The sequence below is a fragment of the Triturus cristatus genome, chromosome 1_2, assembly GCF_964204655.1.
Source record: "Triturus cristatus chromosome 1_2, aTriCri1.1, whole genome shotgun sequence".
NCBI lineage: Eukaryota > Metazoa > Chordata > Amphibia > Caudata > Salamandridae > Triturus > Triturus cristatus.
The window spans coordinates 28,631,929-28,651,017 of NC_140580.1; the positions used below are offsets into that span (position 1 = coordinate 28,631,929).

Consider the following 19,089-nt stretch of genomic DNA (forward strand, 5'->3'; position numbering starts at 1 on the left):
TATGTTGTTGCGTCTTTGGTTGTTCCGGTTGGCTGTTGATGGTATTGATACAGTCTGTCTGTTTTATTCACAGATATTGCAAATTATTGATTTTTTTTGGCTTTGCAATTGTTTTATATTATGTAGTAGTGGGATATGTGCTATGTCCCGCTAGAAGGTGGTTTAGGTTTGTCTCTTGCCAATCATTTGTCTCAGAAGTTTGCAGATTCCAAATCTCTGTTATTGACTTTTAGAATGTAAAAATACATTTGCGACATTTCAAATACGGTAATCAATATAATAGGTTTTGCATTCTCCTGGCCTCTGAGGAGGCTTAGCATGTTCTATGTCTTGCTTATTAGTTTTTAATAAAATAAACTACTTATATAGATTGGCTGCTGAAAACACTCTCAAGTCCACAGTAGAATACTGTTCTGCCCTGAAAGCCATGCCATGTACAAATATATCACAGCCTTACATATGTATCCGTGGGCGCAGCTTTTACTTAGTGCACAGTACTCAGTACTCCAAAGTTACCTTTTCCTCCAGTGACGCCATTCGCTCCTTCAGGTGCAGCTGGAGCCTCTCATTGGACTCCGTCAGCAGTCGGTCCACTGTGTCCGAAAGCCTCTTGTTGTGTTCTTCATTCATTTTCTCACGCTGTCGAGCCTTGCAGAAGAGAGCAGTATTTTATTATATAGATAAAAATCAACCTCTTAAGGCAGGGTCGGACTGGGACAAAAAAAAGGGCCGAGCACCAAAATAAAAGTGCCCCACGTTTGCAAATTAGGGACGTTTGAACTTGTAAAGACGCACTGTATAGGTGTTTTGCAAGGTAAGGGCGAGTGCATTAATTTGTGTTTGCTGCAAGGAATTTTGTTGCAATATCAGGGAAATGAACAGTAAAACCAAGCCCATCATTTGGTAAAACAGCCAAAAACTAGCTCACACACTGACCTGTCAAGTCAGCCCATCAGGCACTATGGCGTCTCCTCCATAATGCCAGAGGAGCGTTGCCCCACTAGTCAGAGTCAGTCACAATAAATAAAATGATATTAAAACGATAATATAATTGAATTTTTCTGTGATGGTCTCTGACTCACGGTGCTTGTGTCCGGGACCGAGCTAGGCCATGACAGGCAGGAGGGGTGGGCACTTAGAAGTGCGCATGTTAATTTGGCTGGCCATCTTAGGCCGAACAAACAGACAGGCACACTTCTATTTCTCCAACCCAGCTGTGTTCATAGCCAGGTTGGAGAAAAGCTGCAGGCTTCCAGTTAGTGTCTGAGCAGCAGAGCAGACTGCTCACACCAATCCTAGTGCTGGTCTCATAGCATGAGAGCAGCATTTGGATTGGGTGGGGAGCCTGTGCCTTCCCAGAGACTGCAGGGATTGAAGCACTGATGTGGCCTGCAGGTTTAAAAAAAATATTATTGTTACCCTTAATTCCCCGTCCCGCCTTTCGTTGTGTGGCAGCCGCCACTGCCTGATTGCCCTCTAGGCCAGCCCGACATTGTCTTAACATATCATTGACAAGTTCATGTATCTCAGCTGTCCTACCAAATACCCTTCTATCTTGAGTTACGTTGGTCCTAACATTCTACAGGGCTACAGAAATAGGAATAGGAAGAAACAGTGATTCAACGAAGAGGTTTGCAACAACATCTTGTGCGTGTGCATTCGCAAGACGTACAACGTAGGGGCTATTCAGTGCGAGGAGGAGGCAGGAGAGAGCAGCCATATCCGTGGAGGAGGCAGCCGAGGCAGACACGGCAGGTAAGTGCCTTTTTAATACCTTTCGGAGGGTGGAGGGGCCGGCTAACTACGCTCCGCTACGGAGTCGTAGTTTTACGTGAACTTTGCGTTTGCAGCGGAACGCGGAGTAGGCAAAACTCCACAAACTCCGCTGGCAGAGCGTAGTTACCAGCCCAGGGTTACCAAATAGTATCATCTTTAACTGTTCCTGCTGTGTGAAGCTCTTCTGTTTTAGCAGGGTGCAATCTCTGTTGCCAGATGTTTAAATACTGCACTGTTTTCCACATGTCTGTTTTAGCAGGGTACAGTCTCTGTTGCCACATGTTTAAATACTGCACTGTTTGTCACATGTCTGGTTTAGCAGGGTACAGTCTCTGTTGCCAGATGTTTAAATACTGCACTGTTTGTCACATGTCTGTTTTAGCAGGGTACAGTCTCTGTTGCCAGATGTTTAAATACTGCACTGTTTATCACATGTCTGTTTTAGCAGGGTACAGTCTCTGTTGCCAGATGTTTAAATACTGCACTGTTTGTCACATGTCTGGTTTAGCAGGGTACAGTCTCTGTTGCCAGATGTTTAAATACTGCACTGTTTGTCACATGTCTGGTTTAGCAGGGTACAGTCTCTGTTGCCAGATGTTTAAATACTGCACTGTTTGTCACATGTCTGTTTTAGCAGGGTACAGTCTCTGTTGCCAGATGTTTAAATACTGCACTGTTTGTCACATGTCTGGTTTAGCAGGGTACAGTCTCTGTTGCCAGATGTTTAAATACTGCACTGTTTGTCACATGTCTGTTTTAGCAGGGTACAGTCTCTGTTGCCAGATGTTTAAATACTGCACTGTTTGTCACATGTCTGGTTTAGCAGGGTACAGTCTCTGTTGCCAGATGTTTAAATACTGCACTGTTTGTCACATGTCTGTTTTAGCAGGGTACAGTCTCTGTTGCCAGATGTTTAAATACTGCACTGTTTATCACATGTCTGGTTTAGCAGGGTACAGTCTCTGTTGCCAGATGTTTAAATACTGCACTGTTTGTCACATGTCTGGTTTAGCAGGGTACAGTCTCTGTTGCCAGATGTTTAAATACTGCACTGTTTATCACATGTCTGTTTTAGCAGGGTACAGTCTCTGTTGCCAGATGTTTAAATACTGCACTGTTTGTCACATGTCTGGTTTAGCAGGGTACAGTCTCTGTTGCCAGATGTTTAAATACTGCACTGTTTATCACATGTCTGGTTTAGCAGGGTACAGTCTCTGTTGCCAGATGTTTAAATACTGCACTGTTTGTCACATATCTGGTTTAGCAGGGTACAGTCTCTGTTGCCAGATGTTTAAATACTGCACTGTTTGTCGCATATCTGGTTTAGCAGGGTACAGTCTCTGTTGCCAGATGTTTAAATACTGCACTGTTTGGCGCATATCTGGTTTAGCAGGGTACAATCTCTGTTGCCAGATGTTTAAATACTGCACTGTTTATCACATGTCTGTTTTAGCAGGGTACAGTCTCTGTTGCCAGATGTTTAAATACTGCACTGTTTGTCACATGTCTGGTTTAGCAGGGTACAGTCTCTGTTGCCAGATGTTTAAATACTGCACTGTTTGTCACATGTCTGTTTTAGCAGGGTACAGTCTCTGTTGCCAGATGTTTAAATACTGCACTGTTTATCACATGTCTGGTTTAGCAGGGTACAGTCTCTGTTGCCAGATGTTTAAATACTGCACTGTTTGTCACATGTCTGGTTTAGCAGGGTACAGTCTCTGTTGCCAGATGTTTAAATACTGCACTGTTTATCACATGTCTGTTTTAGCAGGGTACAGTCTCTGTTGCCAGATGTTTAAATACTGCACTGTTTGTCACATGTCTGGTTTAGCAGGGTACAGTCTCTGTTGCCAGATGTTTAAATACTGCACTGTTTATCACATGTCTGGTTTAGCAGGGTACAGTCTCTGTTGCCAGATGTTTAAATACTGCACTGTTTGTCACATATCTGGTTTAGCAGGGTACAGTCTCTGTTGCCAGATGTTTAAATACTGCACTGTTTGTCGCATATCTGGTTTAGCAGGGTACAGTCTCTGTTGCCAGATGTTTAAATACTGCACTGTTTGGCGCATATCTGGTTTAGCAGGGTACAATCTCTGTTGCCAGATGTTTAAATACTGCACTGTTTATCACATGTCTGTTTTAGCAGGGTACTGTTTCTGCTGCCAAACAATGTATTTTTATGTTATGGTTTGATACTGCACTATACCACATGTAGCGTTATTTAGCATTCTCCTGTTGGGGGCAGTGTGCAACAACTTTGCTTCTGCATGTGATAACGGAAGTGGAGGATGTGTTGTGATGTAACTGTGAGGCTAGAGGAACATTCTCCCCGTGGGTCCCCGAGGGTTCCTGCGTGATGGTGTCGGTGGGGCGTTCTCTTCGCCGGCAGCTGCTGGAGGGAGCACCACGTCGAGAGTTGTTTCTGCTTAGAATAAATACTTATGTTTGAAGACCCTATATGGCTTACAGAGTATTATAACACAAACTATGAGCAGGTTTCTTGTTGTACTGTGATCTCGTTTACAGGAATTCAAGGATTTCTATTTCAGGCGTAAGTATCTCATCTTGTCCTGTTTTTTAATTCTTGCACTTGTAATCCTCATTTATAAAGGATAATGCAAAGCTGCAATTGCAGAATGCTAAGAATTCAATCAAGACTGGGAAAACTACTCACAGTCACACCGGCGTGAACCCACCTTTTAACTAGCACCACTCTACACAAGGGCTGCAAACCCCTACTTCAAACTGGGTGTGCGAGACTACAAATGCCATTATGCAAAGGGGTGCTGTGTAAACAAGCATTACAAATGCAATAGGTCTCGGCTTTCATTACGTTAAAGCCATTTGCTTTGCTATGCAATACCTTTAGCAAAGCAAATGGCTTTAACTTAATCAAAGGCGAGACCTATTGCATTTTCAACGCTTGTTATTTTGGTGCGTAGGTCAATTTTCTATCCTTGACTGACCCTGGTGGTTTCCTAGGCGGGCTCCTATTCTCGCCTTACACTGGTAACAGCCCTTACAGTCCCTTTTAAGCCATGGCACGAGGATCCTGTGAGGGACGAAGTGACTATGCCGCGATTCGCAGGGTGGTTCCCTAGGCGGGCTCCTATTCTCGCCTTACACTGGTAACAGCCCTTACAGTCCCCTTTAAGCCATGGCACGAGGATCCTGTGAGGGACCAAGTGACTATGCCGCGATTCGCAGGGTGGTTCCCTAGGCGGGCTCCTATTCTTGCCTTACAATGGTAACAGCCCTTACAGTCCCTTTTAAGCCATGGCACGAGGATCCTGTGAGGGACGTAGTGACTATGCCGCGATTCGAACCTGCGACCCTAAGGTCGGCGAAGCGCGCGCAGCTAATTCTGAACACTTGTGGCTGACGCGCCTTCTGCTGACGTTCTCGGGCTGCTCCTTGCTGTCATATCCTATGATAAGAGGCAGCTCGCGCCGCCAGGCCTGCTGCTGTCATGCACAAGATAGTACAAAACCTACCCCGCTGAGTGACTCGGCTATCAATCAGCCGCGAAGTCTTCCTTCCAATTCCGCACTTAGCACAGAAACACAGTTTCCTCTCCTGGGGATGAATCATTTTCTTCTTGTGAGGTTCTTGCATGGCGCACTCGAAACTGAGCTTTGTTTCCATTTCTTTGGCAAAACCAAAAACTTTGTTTACCCAATCAGTATGTGGCAAAATATCTAAGAGAAGAGCACAGAAAGTGTTCAGCAAGTGAGACTGAAAAACATTCTTGCTCCAGTCTCCTGTGTAGAATACATCTTCTCTTCGCTTGAGTCAGCGATTTGCAATGTCTCCAAGCAGCCCTTCCTACCAATGATATCTCGACCCCCGCTTCCACTTAATTTGTAATGTGTGAGGGAGAGGAAAATGAGGGGTGAACCAGGCCTAGTGTGGGCAGGAGACTGTGCGTAGCGGCCATGGGGGTGAGTGGGGTGTACACAGTCGGTTGTGTTTCAACAGATGTTGAGGGAGTGGTCTGTCGCCCCGCATACATTCCTGTAGTGCCTGAAATTAAATGTTGAAGTGCAGGCGCGCCTTGGCCCAGAGTCCCTGCCTGCTGCTGAGAAGTGCGGTACTCTCCCATTAAAAGTTTTGGAGCAGTGCTGAGAAGTGCGGGAACTATCCCTTCCGTATTAAAGAAGTGCAGGTACTGAGTACCGGATAGCACCTGCCCATTTAAGCCCTGCATGCGTGCCGCGCTCATGGGTTTGTCTTTGTCTTGAGGGTCATGTGTGAGATGGGGGACATGAGCAACAGGGGAGGATTGTGCTGGTGTGGGTATGGCTCTATGGGGCAAGGGGTGAGTTTGGTTGTAGGATAGCTGTGAGTCCTAATGCAGTGGGTAGCAAGGGTAGCTACCATTGTGCAGGGGCACCGGAGCCCAGAAGGGCCAATAGAACCCGAAAGATTGCTGTGTTTTACCACCACAACAACATTTAAAAGAGACATTTTCCATGCTTGCACGAGGACCAGTGACTTCCTTGCTTCACTACTGGCGCGCAGCTGTGTGGACGGGTGAGCAGAGGGTGTTTGAGGAAGGGGAGGGGGCTGTGCATTGTACTGTGTTTGTGGGTCCTGTCTTAGAAATGCTGTGTGTGGGGAGGAAGGCTGCAAGGATTTTTTTTTTTTGCATATTTAATTTATATAGCGCGAACTCGACCCGAAGGTATTGGAGCGCTTTACATAGCACCGTATTTACATTACACATTCAGGCACGGGGTGATTTGCCCAGAATCACAGGATGTGGACGCGACCTGGTTTCCAGCACCAAAGTCGGCAGTTTAAGCCGACGGACAACATCCTCTCTCCCTAAGGATGGAATTGAACGGAACGGAATGGAAGCTTGGAATGTCCCCTAAGAGTGTGGCTGTATTTTATGGTCAAGTGGGAGTAGTAGTTAGTAGGTGAAAGCCAATCACTAAACTCCACTGCAAACCATAAACTGTGAGGACCCGGAATGTCTCTGAACCCCCCTTTTAAGCACCAGTTGTGGTGCGAGCCTACCAACAATCCGGGCAAGAGTAAAACGCACCCAAGCATAGCCTAGGCCCGAGGTCTCCCTCCGTCATTAGGAGGGGCAGAACACATGTTTACAAAGAGGGCATTTTCACTGCACCGCTCCTTGGCACAGGTCCCACAGAGCTCACAGGCCGGCCCCTCCCCGTGATGGACATGTGCTCAAAGATGGAACCTGCTTTCAGTCACGTGACTGACACTTCCTGATGCAGGCCTTTCAGCCTCTGTTTATGGAAGGCCTCTCCCGAGGCAATGTCTTACCTGCTCCTGTGCAGGCATTGAGGCAGATGTGTAAATAAAAAAAAAAGCATTACAAACTGTAACCCAATGTCCAGGACAGACATAATTAATGTATATATCCCGTGGAGTAGCTTACTACCCGTCCGCAAAGCACTTGAGTACGGTTAGGGATAGTAAGCGCTTTATAAACGTCAACACAACGTCAGAGTTCCTAAAGGAGTGAAGTGACACCCATAACTCCAAACACACAACATCTTCAACCTCCAGTTAGAAGGAATCGCACACTACGTTTGCATGAGATCCAAACTGAAAAATGCATGACATGGCCTGAAACAGCATGCCAATCTGTAACCCTCATGCATGACTAAATTACAATGCTGGGCTCCCACAGGGTAGCATGCTGCCCATGTGCAAAGTGCTAAAACGGGGGTAGTGAGTGCCATATACATACTCATACCATAGCATAACTGTGTGCACGCCCAGTGCCACGGGAGGTAGAGCTTCAACAACCTTCTTTGGGACTTATGTACAAGCCCCTTGCACCACCGGTGCGTCACTTTTAATATGTAAATAAGCCCCTTTGTGCGCATTATTGTGATCAAATGACAGAGAACATGTGGCATCTATGGGAGGCATGGCCAGACATGTTTTAATCCATGCTGCCTTTGAAAAGCTGTGTGTGTATTATTGATGTGTGCATAACTCACTGGAAACCTGGAGTGAACGAGTCTCATGTGACTGTCACGTGGAACATGGCGTTATTCTTGCAGAAAATAGGCTATTAAAAAAAAAAATACACTGTGAATCGAAAAGAACCTTAAGGGGTGTGCAATTGTATGAAGATTTCCAGGAAATAAAGAACATACTGATCCTGAAATCCCATGAGATTAGCTCAAAAGCAACTATTTTGCAGTCTCTATTTGGGGGCAGCGTGGCCTGTTTGAAGCCCTCCTAATGTACAGTGGCAGAGCAAGGATATCACTGGCCTTATTGCAGGCAACTGTCTGGGCCCAACGGGACTTCCAATTAGGTAGCAATTGTACACTAATGTACTGATCAGAGCCGCTGGAATTATACTTTTTTCCCCACATCATTAAAGATTAGCCGCATTTGCCACATAATCCATCATGAGATGCATAATCTTCAAATGTTAACAAAAAAAATGTTCCTAGGTCGAATGGATCAAAAGTTACTAAAACGCATTGATGTGTTGCCATGCAGTAGTAGGCCCTCACAAAATGTTAATGTTCACCTTTCTGTTGCTTTTTGCTGTATTTGGGTGGGCAGACTGGTAGTGATGAGGTTAAACATTTGCCCAGATAGTGTTAACGTGTAAACATTCTAAAAAGGAGAGTTAATACTATCACAAAAAGTGATGCATTATCCCACATAATTTGTCTTTTCTTGCCACATGGTTTAGTCAATCCTGCCACATAATTTGGTCCTTCCCTGTATCATATATGCAGTGGCCCTGGTTATGGTGATAACTCATTTATGGAATGGTCTGTAGGTCTGAAAGACGCTGATCGGACCAGGCTTCTGCAGGGTTTGTGACAGGTAACTACAATTGCCCAACTCACCAGTACTTATTTTAATGACTACAGTAGAATGAATTGTATTGCAGATTTCTGCAGCGAGTGCATATTTACTGGGAGGTTTGGCGCCCTCTGGTGGGCTCTGGGTGGAGTAAACCTTGAGACGCTCACAGTGTCTTCGACGGTCATGCTTGTACGTCTAGAAACACAGTGCCCGCACCCTGGGCACATTCTGGGGTTTCTACGCGCCATCCAACGAAAGGCATACGCACAACCATCTACTCTTAGACCAAACAGCGCAATATTTAATAACATTTGCTTTCAGCCCGGAGTGCGCGGGACACTGGCGCTGTGTGGACAACGGTGCTCCACCTGCCACAAGCGTGCAGGTCCGTAGCGTCGCAACCGTCTGTGATTACTGTCATTCACTTCTGATACTCATTACAGACGTTCCACAAATTTAACAGTTGAGTGGCCCATCAAGGCTTAAACGTACAGCTGCAGACTTCAGCTTGCATCAGGCACATTGACACACTGAGCTATCGTTCTGTGACCTCATAACCAAAAACGGACAAACAGCGAATAACTTTCCTAGCCTTAAGTGGAGTATGGCTCAAGAACGGAAAGTGCTTCTCACCAGCAACGACAGCGAACCAGAGGCGAATCGCAGGCCCCTGAAGCCCCCTCGGTACAAGGGGTGGACACCCTTAAGGAGGTCCGCATTGAGTCTCGGGGTTATGAATATCTGTGACTGACATGTGGTAGTCGCATCCCCCCCCCCCCCCCCACACACACACGCAGTACACAAAACCCTAAAAACACCTTCTGCAGGGGTGGGCTGGCATCATTTTGAATTACGCCACAGCAGCGAGCAGTTACCAGGCAATAACCCTGACGTATGTGAGGCTTGCGAGACTAGACTTGTTTGGGGTGTCATATGATGAGTCAAGGGGAAAGCGGGGCTCTGACCCAAAACGGACTGACTCCGAACCACAGCCCTAACTAACCACTATACCGGAACCTCCTTCCACATCAACATTCACTGGACCAAAGAGGGGATATTGTCATTGATTGGCCAATATCCCATCCAATGCCACTGGACAAAAGCGTGACTAAGAGTCGTTGATTGGTCAATATCTGATCCATGAATCAATGGAAATTCCAATAGACGCCACATTAACAGCAGCTTAATGACAGCACATGTGAAAAATGCGAGGATCGATCCATTGTACACATTATAACAATAACTGCTTCTTAAATCAACATTTTATTTATATATTGTGCAAAATACTCTTTCCTAAATTAGTATTGGGCTGTGCTGCATTTCCCATGTGTAAATCTAGTGACAACTTGTTGAATGTTGTTTGTCTGTCTCTCTATATCTGTCCATTCGCGTGTCCAATATAGTGACTTGGGTGCCTGCATGCCCAGGTAATTCATGTGCCTATCGGCTGAAGTGAGGGACTGATGACTATCTCTTTAGATAAGAAGGTTTCTGAGTATAGATAATTGTCTCCAAGCGGAGTGTCCTATTACGGTTATTCCACAATCTTGGGGAAGGCATAAAGACATAGCTCCTTCCGCTCTACTGAGGTGTGTGACTGGGTTGGAAAATTCGTTGCGCATAGACTGGTGTCCGTCCGGAGGTCATGTTTCTGTCAGATGGAGCGTGTCGCACACTCTCCCGTGGTTCTGACGAACCGGGCTTCTACTCTGTTATCTACGATCTGCGCACAGGTTGTAGGTTTACAAAGACAGGTCTCGGACACTTGTTTCCACTAAATCCGCCTCAACCCATGTAGCCCCGCATCATCATGTCTGTGTATCAGGTGACAGAGCAGCCATGCCTTTGACTCCAGGAGTTAAACATTCGCTGCTCAATTCGCAAATGAGATCCGGGCAGGGCCAGTTCAGACCTTCATGCTTCAGGGGTCGACTGAGACGGTATCATTTTGTTAAGTCATTTACAACATTACGAAACTGCAATGCTGTGTTGGAAACAATACTGGTTCTCAGTACCTCCATTGGGGTGAAAGCACTCCCGAGTAGAACTCACTCCCGGAGTCATTGCCAGCAGATGTGTGCTGTCAAGTGCTCAGTATGCAGAGGAGCACACATACAATGCCACCTCCCCGTGCGCGAGCTGGGTGGAAGTGCAGCAGCATGTAATGCTCTGCCTTGAGTGCTGTGAGGAGGGCCCGGGGTCCAGAGAACGGTTGTGAGTTTAAGTCACAGGGGTTGAGACAAGGCGCCGGCTGAGGCGCAATAGGCGGCGATGCCTAAATATGAAGAAAATAAAAACAGCCCATGCTGTTGGGGCACGCGGTCTGATGCTTACGTTTTCATAGTGTGGAAGTCAGACACCTTAGTTAAGAATCCATGCAGCTCCAATTTAATTCGGAACACCTCAGAAATACACCGAAACTTTTCTACACGAAGAGTTACTTGACATAAGCATTGGCATAGCCGAACTGCTGCAAAATGGAGTCTCTGAAGTCTCGTGGCTGGACCCGAGAGTGCAACAGCCGGGACAGCGTTGGCTTCACCACCGAATTGCATCCAGAGATAGTGGAGGCCCCGAAGTCAGCTGACAAAAGGGTAGTGGCGTACCAGAAAGCTTGGGATCACAGACGTGGTGCCGCCCCCGCCCGAGATTCCACGAGGTGGAAGAGAAAGGTGAGAGTGCTCTTGTGTGTAATCTGACATGCGGAATGCAGCTGGCACGCGCCACTGCTCACTCCCGGACTGACTATTTGTTAACAGGCTGCTAATGTAAACAAGCGCGGCCGGTCATTGAAGAGACAGAAGATGTGCACGCGGGGACTGCCTTTACTGGAGGCGACATAAAAAGTCCCCAGTGTATCACACCGCCAGTAAAGCATCCAATCCCAGGGTGCACATCTTTTGTCTCATTTGTCTCCCCGCGTTCATGCTGGAATCGTATCGATTCCAAAAGGCCTCTGCATGGCAGAGCAGCGCATGCGCTGCTTTTCGCCAGGCCGAGACCTAAAAAGCAGGAATTATTAGTGATAGCACACGGCATGGGGTTGAACTTACAGAGACATTTAGCAATTTCTGGAATGGTTCAACCACTGATATTCAAGCAAATACATATTTAATGCGAGAATGAGACAAATGGTCAGGTTTGTGCCTTTCAGGCACATTTCTATTCTGTTGCAATTTCAATTTTATGAAGTGGTCCACGCCTCGCATAGCTGTTACATGGCTGCATGCAGCAGAAGTTCAAACTGTGGAGTAGTCAAAAGGATGAACAGCTAACCGACTGAAAGTATACTAGGTTAATCATCCAGTTTTTTATCATAATGATGTAGGAAGGTAGTACTGAGGATGCTACCAGTAACGTGTTTGGCAGAGTCCTCAACTCGAATCAAAGTCTAAATCATAAAAAAAACAGTGGTTTGAATCAGTTTGAAATAGGCAGGCCACAATACCCTGGATGATTTGTACAATGCACGCTATTTACTTTGCAAAGTAAGCATCACTTTAAGCTGAAGGAGAAGGAAGTTGCAAAGTTTTACAGCTGTGCATTATTTTCCCGAATGGGCCTTTGGATGAACCATGGCACATCTATTCCCTGCCAGGCGTACGTCCTACCCTAGGAATCCATCTCGTGAGACTTTGGGGCAGGGAAACGTTTTTAAACTTCCACAGCTTTACACTCTGTGACGCTAGTGAAGTTAAAAGAGGCCTGTCGGCGAGTGGAAATGGCTGGTGCGTGACTACTTCATGCTTTCTTCACTACCAATCAAGGCCAGTGACAGCCCTGAGTGATATCAGGAGCAGCTGCGCCCACTCTATGCGGCTTGATGCCACCCCTTCTTACGTGAGGTATCTAGCAGCACAGAATAGTAGGAGGAGGAGCTATCGTTTGCTTTGCGTCAAGCCCGCTAGCCCAGATTACAAGCTGCAAGGTACAGTTAGGTTGTAACCTCTGCATATGCGGTAACACCACACCAGTATCACACGGCTATAAGTTAGATCCCTCACATTAGGGAATAACTGTCTGGGTGCAGATTTAGTGTGTGTAATTCCCAAAGGAATTCTCCATTCTGAGAGCTTTCATGCTCCTATTTTCCAGTTGAAAGGTCTTCTCGTCATGGCAGGGTTGGAGGGAGGAGGGTTCTTGCGTGTTTGGGAGGGAAGAGGACAGAGCGCCCTGGCACTCTTGTAGAAGGAGGCCGGGTGCGGTGGAGACAGGCCTGGCTGGTGCAGGCCAAGTTTGAGGGCATCTTACCAACTGCATTATCCTGCTGGTAAAATAAGGCCCAGTGTCCACAGGTGCAAGAAGACAGGGTCGGTCGCAATCACTCTGGGGGGCTTCCACATGGGAATTCTTCTCCGCCCTACCCGGAATCATGGCCAAAGTGGGGGATGTTGGGTTATGTTTGGGAAAGGCAGTTTGCATGTCATCCACCTACAGATGTGATGCCTTCCCGTGACACCCTGTGCAAATGAATCCGCAAGGCCTTGAGTTATGCATTTCTAACTCAACTTATTGCGCAGTTTCAGTCATTTCCAACCTTGACTTCCTCCTACAATGAAAACCGTGTTCACAATGAAGGGCCTTTCAGTGAAATCTGACAGCTTGGAGACATTGAGGTCATAGAATATGCCTCTCATACTTTTCTATCTATGAATCTGCCACTCTGGTAACAAGTAATTATGACATTTGATAATTTTTCTTTCATCTGATGCGCTTTCTCTTCTGCGAGCTGCTAATATGCAGAAAAAGGAAAGACCTAGTATGTAAAATGAATCGAAATATATACATAATGCATCAGTGTGCCTGCTAAATTAAACGGTGTCAGTTCAAACACGTATGTGCTCGGTCAGATACCTATCAGCCGGGGAGAGACGCATCTCACCGCTCTGCACGCCACATTACAAATCTCGCACGCCCATCCGTGTACGCAAGAAATCTAAATTAGAGGCTTCAACGCCTGCCTTATGACGCTTCCAATATCTATGTAAATGTCTCCAATAGTGAGGTGTTGCTGGGGTCTGCGGAGTGGAGGCTGAAGGTCAGAAAGCAATTACAGGGCAAAATCTGGAAAAGTAATGAAGGGATTGGGTCTTTGATCTCGCGATAACTTCATGGCCAATGTGAGATTGCTTGCGACTGAAAGAAAGGGTTTACATTTCGAATTCACGTTCAATTATCTTCAAGCGTATGTTGGAATCTGAGAAATAGTAGGGACAGGCAGTGTCAGAAAAATCTTTCTGGAAGCGAGGTAGACTCGCGAGGAGAGAGGCGACAGACTTAACATTTCCGTGTCGTGTTGTTTGTTGCTCAAACACACATTTGCCTCACTCGACCTTGCTGAGATTAATGTTTGAGGAAGTGCTACATTTGTGCCAGTGGTTGCTGCTGATAGCTACGAGCACTCATTTTAGGGAACAAGCACGTATTTTTCATCATCAGACTTGGACCCAGAACACGACAGAGAAGGGCTAAAAAAGGAGAGGGCAGCAGGGAAGGAAACGTAGGAAACCAGTGACTATGCGGCTGCACAGGCGCCCGCAGGGTGCCCTAGTGAAGGGCGGGCCTCTAGTGCCAGCAAGGCACCAGCCCACCCCCCTTCTACTAGGGAACCCCTCGGGGAGGAGTCCCCCCTCTCTGCAGCCTGTGGCTCACTTCCGGGGCACGAGGAACGGGGGGGAGTATATAGGCCTCCCCCACCCTCTAACCTTCCTTTTTTCGCGCCCTGGACATGCCGTCTCCCACCCTACCGCTTACCCGGCGTGGAAGCAGCAGGGGAGGCATAGAATGTTGTAATGTTGTTCTTTTTTCGTTGCAGGCGGAGTTACAGGACGATCTGGAAGCAAATGGGTACCGAAGGAAGGGTACCTCTGCGCTGCACCATAGGTGGTGTCAAAGCCAGAGCCCAGGAGCCTCATGGGAGGTTCTTGGAAAACCGTGTTGGCGCCCCGTTAGTCCTTTGGGCGGTTGTGGGCCTGAACAACCCGGGGCTTGCCTTGCTATGCTCTGCCCTGAAAGGGGCGTGAGTAATAAGGGACCGTGATCCGGAAAGATGATCATCGAAGGGGCAGCACAGACGCGGTTCGCCCCAGTGCTGCTTGGCTCATCAGGCGGGCAGGCGGCCCAGTTGGTTGCCTTCCCTTGGATCACCCGTAAGATAACCCACCATTTTACATAACGGTGTATGTAATAAACCTGCAGCAGTTTCTTACCCAAACAAAAAATTGTATGGTGTGTTTTATTTATGCGTAAGAACATGCATGCTATTGTGGGGGGGTCGGGACTGTTGCCTCCTGCTGGAGCTATGCGGCTCGCGGCCCCCGCAGAGGGCCACCCTAAAAGTGTGGCCCTGTTAGTACCATTTGGGCACTTCCTCCCCCCCCACCCTTGTTTCAGGACTCAGGGTGGAGTCCCTCGCATAGGCGCATTAGGCGCGTCATTTCCGGCGCACCAGGCAGGGTATTTAAGCCTCCTCCCCCCATCTTGAGTCCTCTTTTGCGCCAGTCACGCCATCTGTAGTCGTCGTTCGCTGTCGCATCTCGAATAGCTGAGCCGGAGTTGGTGGAGTGAAGAAGGAAGAGCGGTGAGTCGGCCCGAGCCCCATACCCCTCCCCTATATGATAATCCCCTGCACCGTTGCAGACTGCTCTACCGTCGTCTCAGCCACATATACAGCCATGGCACAGGGCCATCAGCGGGCTGCTCTGTGGCTCGGGGTGGGGACTATGGGGGGGTGGGGAAACCGCTTACTGGGCCGAGGCGCCGCATCGTAGGGCACAGACTCGGCTCCGTTTATTGGGCTCCGAGGCTCTGGGTCGGGGTTGCAGGCGTTAAAGGATGTTTGAGTTGGTTAGCGCCAGGAGTTTCAGAGACACAATGGGCCTGACGCCGATCGGGCGGAGCACTGTCGCTCTCCCAGTGCGGGGTGCTGTGGTGCTGCGTTGGGGGCTGCCCCGTGGTCCAGTAGGGGGCCGCGGGTGGAGGGATAGAGAGCCTTTGACGGCCCAGCAGCAGAGGGACTCATTAGACGGTGCAACCGGAGCTGCATTGTGTGGTTCACAAGTTGTGGGTTTTCTCGGGCTCCGGGTTTTCCCGCATAGAGGGGGCCGTACCCCTTGGCGCGCGGTTCGTCCCCTCATGTTTTCACAAACATAACATGTGCTCTTGGCTTCCCAGGCCTGGTTAGTACTTCAATAGGAAACGGCCTTCGATAGACACGCCGCCTGTAAATCGGTGGACATCGAGGAGCAGAGGCCAGCGGGTTGTAAGATGAGCGTAGGGCAAGAGGGTTTGGGGCACTAAAGCCCCTGCCCGGTCCCCTCGATGCCCACATCGAATTAAATTAAAAATGTTACCCATGTGGGAGACCTCGCACGGGATGCGCACCAGGTGGGTCGCTCGGGACTGGAGCATTTGTGCCATGGTATTTGTGGTAGTTAATTGCCACCCCGAGTGCCGCTTACCTGCAAGGGGGCACTTAGGAGCTTTGTAACCTGGTGGAGGGCCGCCGGTCTATCCTGGAATCCCTTGCCCCGTCGCTCAGGGGGGATGGGCCTCCCCGGGGCTACTTGTTGTACACACCTTTCCCCGCGTGAGCGGCAGCCACTGGGCCGGGGTCCAGCCCCCCCCCTTTTTTTGGCTCTGCGCAGGGGGGGACGGGTTAAGGGGCTTGGATGCAAGTTTATGGGGCATGTTGGGGGCACATTTTATCTATGGGCCCCACGGGGGTAGACACTCGGGGCGTGGAGTATGTGGAGAGCGGGCCTTGGGGGGGCATTTAGGATGGCCGGGTCGTGTCACGCTGTCTTGCGGTGGGTGCGATGTGCCTCGCAGTGGGGGCTGCGTGCGTCATCTCTGAGTGCACTTCGGTGGTATTGTGGCCATGCTGGCCCTTGCTTGCCATCTGGGTCATGGGTTGGAGCTAAGTGGGGCCACTCATGGCACGATTGAAAATTTTTAACCTAAGCACACCGTTCTGTGCACACTGGCGTCAGGATCATGCTTTTAAGCGTGTGCTCAAATCATGCTTGCTCATAGCGAGGGTTGACTTGCCTGCCTAGGGTACTGTGGATGAGACCATGCGGAGACGGTGTGCGGGGCGTGTGTCGCGGCTGGCCTGCTACTGTCACCATCCATGCTGTGCTTGCTGCGGATCCCGCTGTGGGCATTCACTGGCACATCTGCGCGGGCCCGATGGGGCAGGCCACACGGGGCTCCTCCGCCGAGTGTTGAATCCATCAATGTGAGTGGGATCACGGGGAGCTGGGTTGTGGGCACGTCATCGCGGGGCTGGCAGTGCCCCTGGGGGAGTTTGTCTCGTGCACGATCTTCCCTGAGGCCACGCGGTGCATGTGGAGGGGGTTTTGACGTGTACCCCAGGCGTATACTGCAGCAAGCTTTACCTTGCACCTCCGGCGGCCCCATGTATGGCAACGCAGGGCGTCCACGAAAGAGTTAAATCCTTACTTAGCAGAGCACAGCACTAGGCAGCACTAATTAATATCTGCCAATGCATAGCTATAAGTTTAATGCGCAGCAGGAAACTATCATGTTAGAGAGGTTGCCTGAAGCTGGCCTCGTGGTTTAGGGCAATGGGCACAGTCAGGCTGGGCCCCCTTGGTCGAGGCAATCTTTTCACAAGGGGGGGGAATATTGCCGGCTTGGAACTGAATTTGTATTGCGGTGGTACCAAAGGGTTTTGGTGCAACTTGGTGGCACTGTTGTTTACTTGACTGAACTTTGATGATTGGGGATGATTTGTTCACTTTATCGACCGGGTGGGTTGCTGTCCCATCCTTTTAAGCAACTAGGGCTGGGATGACTAGACTGTGGATTTGTGGAGCTAATTATGGAGCTAATTATCGGTGTTTCTGCCACATAACTATTTTGCTGGTTGCGGAGTGGATGTTGGAGATCAATGCGCAAGCAGGGGCAGTGAGTGACCTGTATGGCCTAGCCACCAGGGGGGTACAGGACTTGAGTAGGGGGACCGGCAAATGGCATTGAGCAGGGTTGTCCCCATCTCTCACCTTTCATCAGTGATGCCCATGGACCTGGGAGACTTCAGTTTGTGCCTGTGAGGTGCTTTTGTGGAATGTAGATGCCTTGGGAAATGATTAATGGATTCATTCATGACTCTTACTTAGGTACCACATTCACGGTGAATTGTTGGTCATTTTGCCCTGCTGCACAGGCACTTCCAGACACCTCCGTACAAAACAAAGCAGTGGGCAGGAGGATTGAGAAGTAGCTACGTTACTGTGTACTGGCAGGAGGAACATGGGAATGGTGCGTGTTAACCATTCTTTGTCTATGCTGTCTCAGTGAAGAGGGGACGATGGCTAATAGTGGATACACTTTACGTGAGTCTCTTGGCTTAGTGTTTTGACTCATCTTTCAGATGGAAGGGATGAGTTGCCTAATATCTGATATGCCCCTCGTAGTACACTTTGAGTTTCATACTCGTGCCCAGCTTGTTGCAGTTAGGCTGGACGAGTTTCTGTATTCCCAGCAAGTGAGTTGGGATCGTCAATTCTTTTCTCTCAAAGAACTATTTTCGCCAATTTCTAATTCAGTAGTTTTAGATGGCGCCTATCTCTCAAATCAATCAATGTTTCATTGACGATCTGATGACTCACATTTGAGGGTATGTCCATGGTTCTTTGCGTGGCTAATTAATGTTTCCAGTACACAAAGACACCTGTTGCTTAAAGCCTCATGTTCCTATTGCTTCAGCCTTGGTTTGGACGTACCATAATGGGGGACAGTCACTTACGCATAAATCCTACAGGTTTTCTTGTAAATGCAGAAAGGTTAGTGCGCAGTGTAGACTAATCCCAATGTGGGGGGGATGACAACACAAGTCCATTTTGTCTCCAACGCGGGGATTATGCGCCGCCATTCCGTTTCAAATGGGCTGCCGCTTTCTGGTTTCGGCACCTGGCATGCGGGCAGGTGACCTGTTTGGCTGTTGCGGAAGTACGGAGGGCGCGGAGGGACTCCGGTGGTCCCTACATTTCCCTGATAAACGGCCTCTAGTGGTTTTGGTTGGCTATGGATGGGTTTTACACACAGGTCTACATGTTTATTGGCTGGCGCAGCACTTGGTCATCAGTCTGGACCCCCGTACTGGGGATCATCCAGGGAAGGGGGCACATTAGGGCTTAGTCACCCCAGAATGATATGCACAAACTGGCACATGGTGCATTAGGGTTTGTATCACACTGAACTGTGGGGTGTCTCATTGGGCATACTCACGGCCTATGCATTGGCCGGTTTGTTTAATCTTTGCATGGGGAAGATATATGTGGGGTATCTAATTGGCCACAGACTGGCACATTAAGATGGGCGCAAACCGGGTCGTTACCCATTAAAGGTTTTATAATAAATTCTTTGGGGCACCTGCAGCAGTGAGGGATGCCTAGGACTTAAGGTTTGGTAGCACTCTCCTCCCCCAGGCCCACAGGGCTTTCAGCAGAATGGCCACAGGCTCGAGCAGGT

General features: G+C 48.6%; 1 protein-coding gene across 4 annotated transcripts in view; it reads right to left on the reverse strand.

Annotated features, from left to right (window-relative positions):
• PPFIA4 (PPFI scaffold protein A4) overlaps nt 1-19,089 on the reverse strand; it is a 3,163,248-nt gene that overhangs the window by 1,547,344 nt on the left and 1,596,815 nt on the right. For all 4 annotated transcript variants that reach the window (XM_085600211.1, XM_085600208.1, XM_085600219.1 and 1 more), the window contains one exon: nt 517-648. In XM_085600211.1, coding sequence (XP_085456337.1) covers nt 517-648 — 132 coding nt within the window. The remainder of the gene's footprint in view (nt 1-516; nt 649-19,089) is intronic.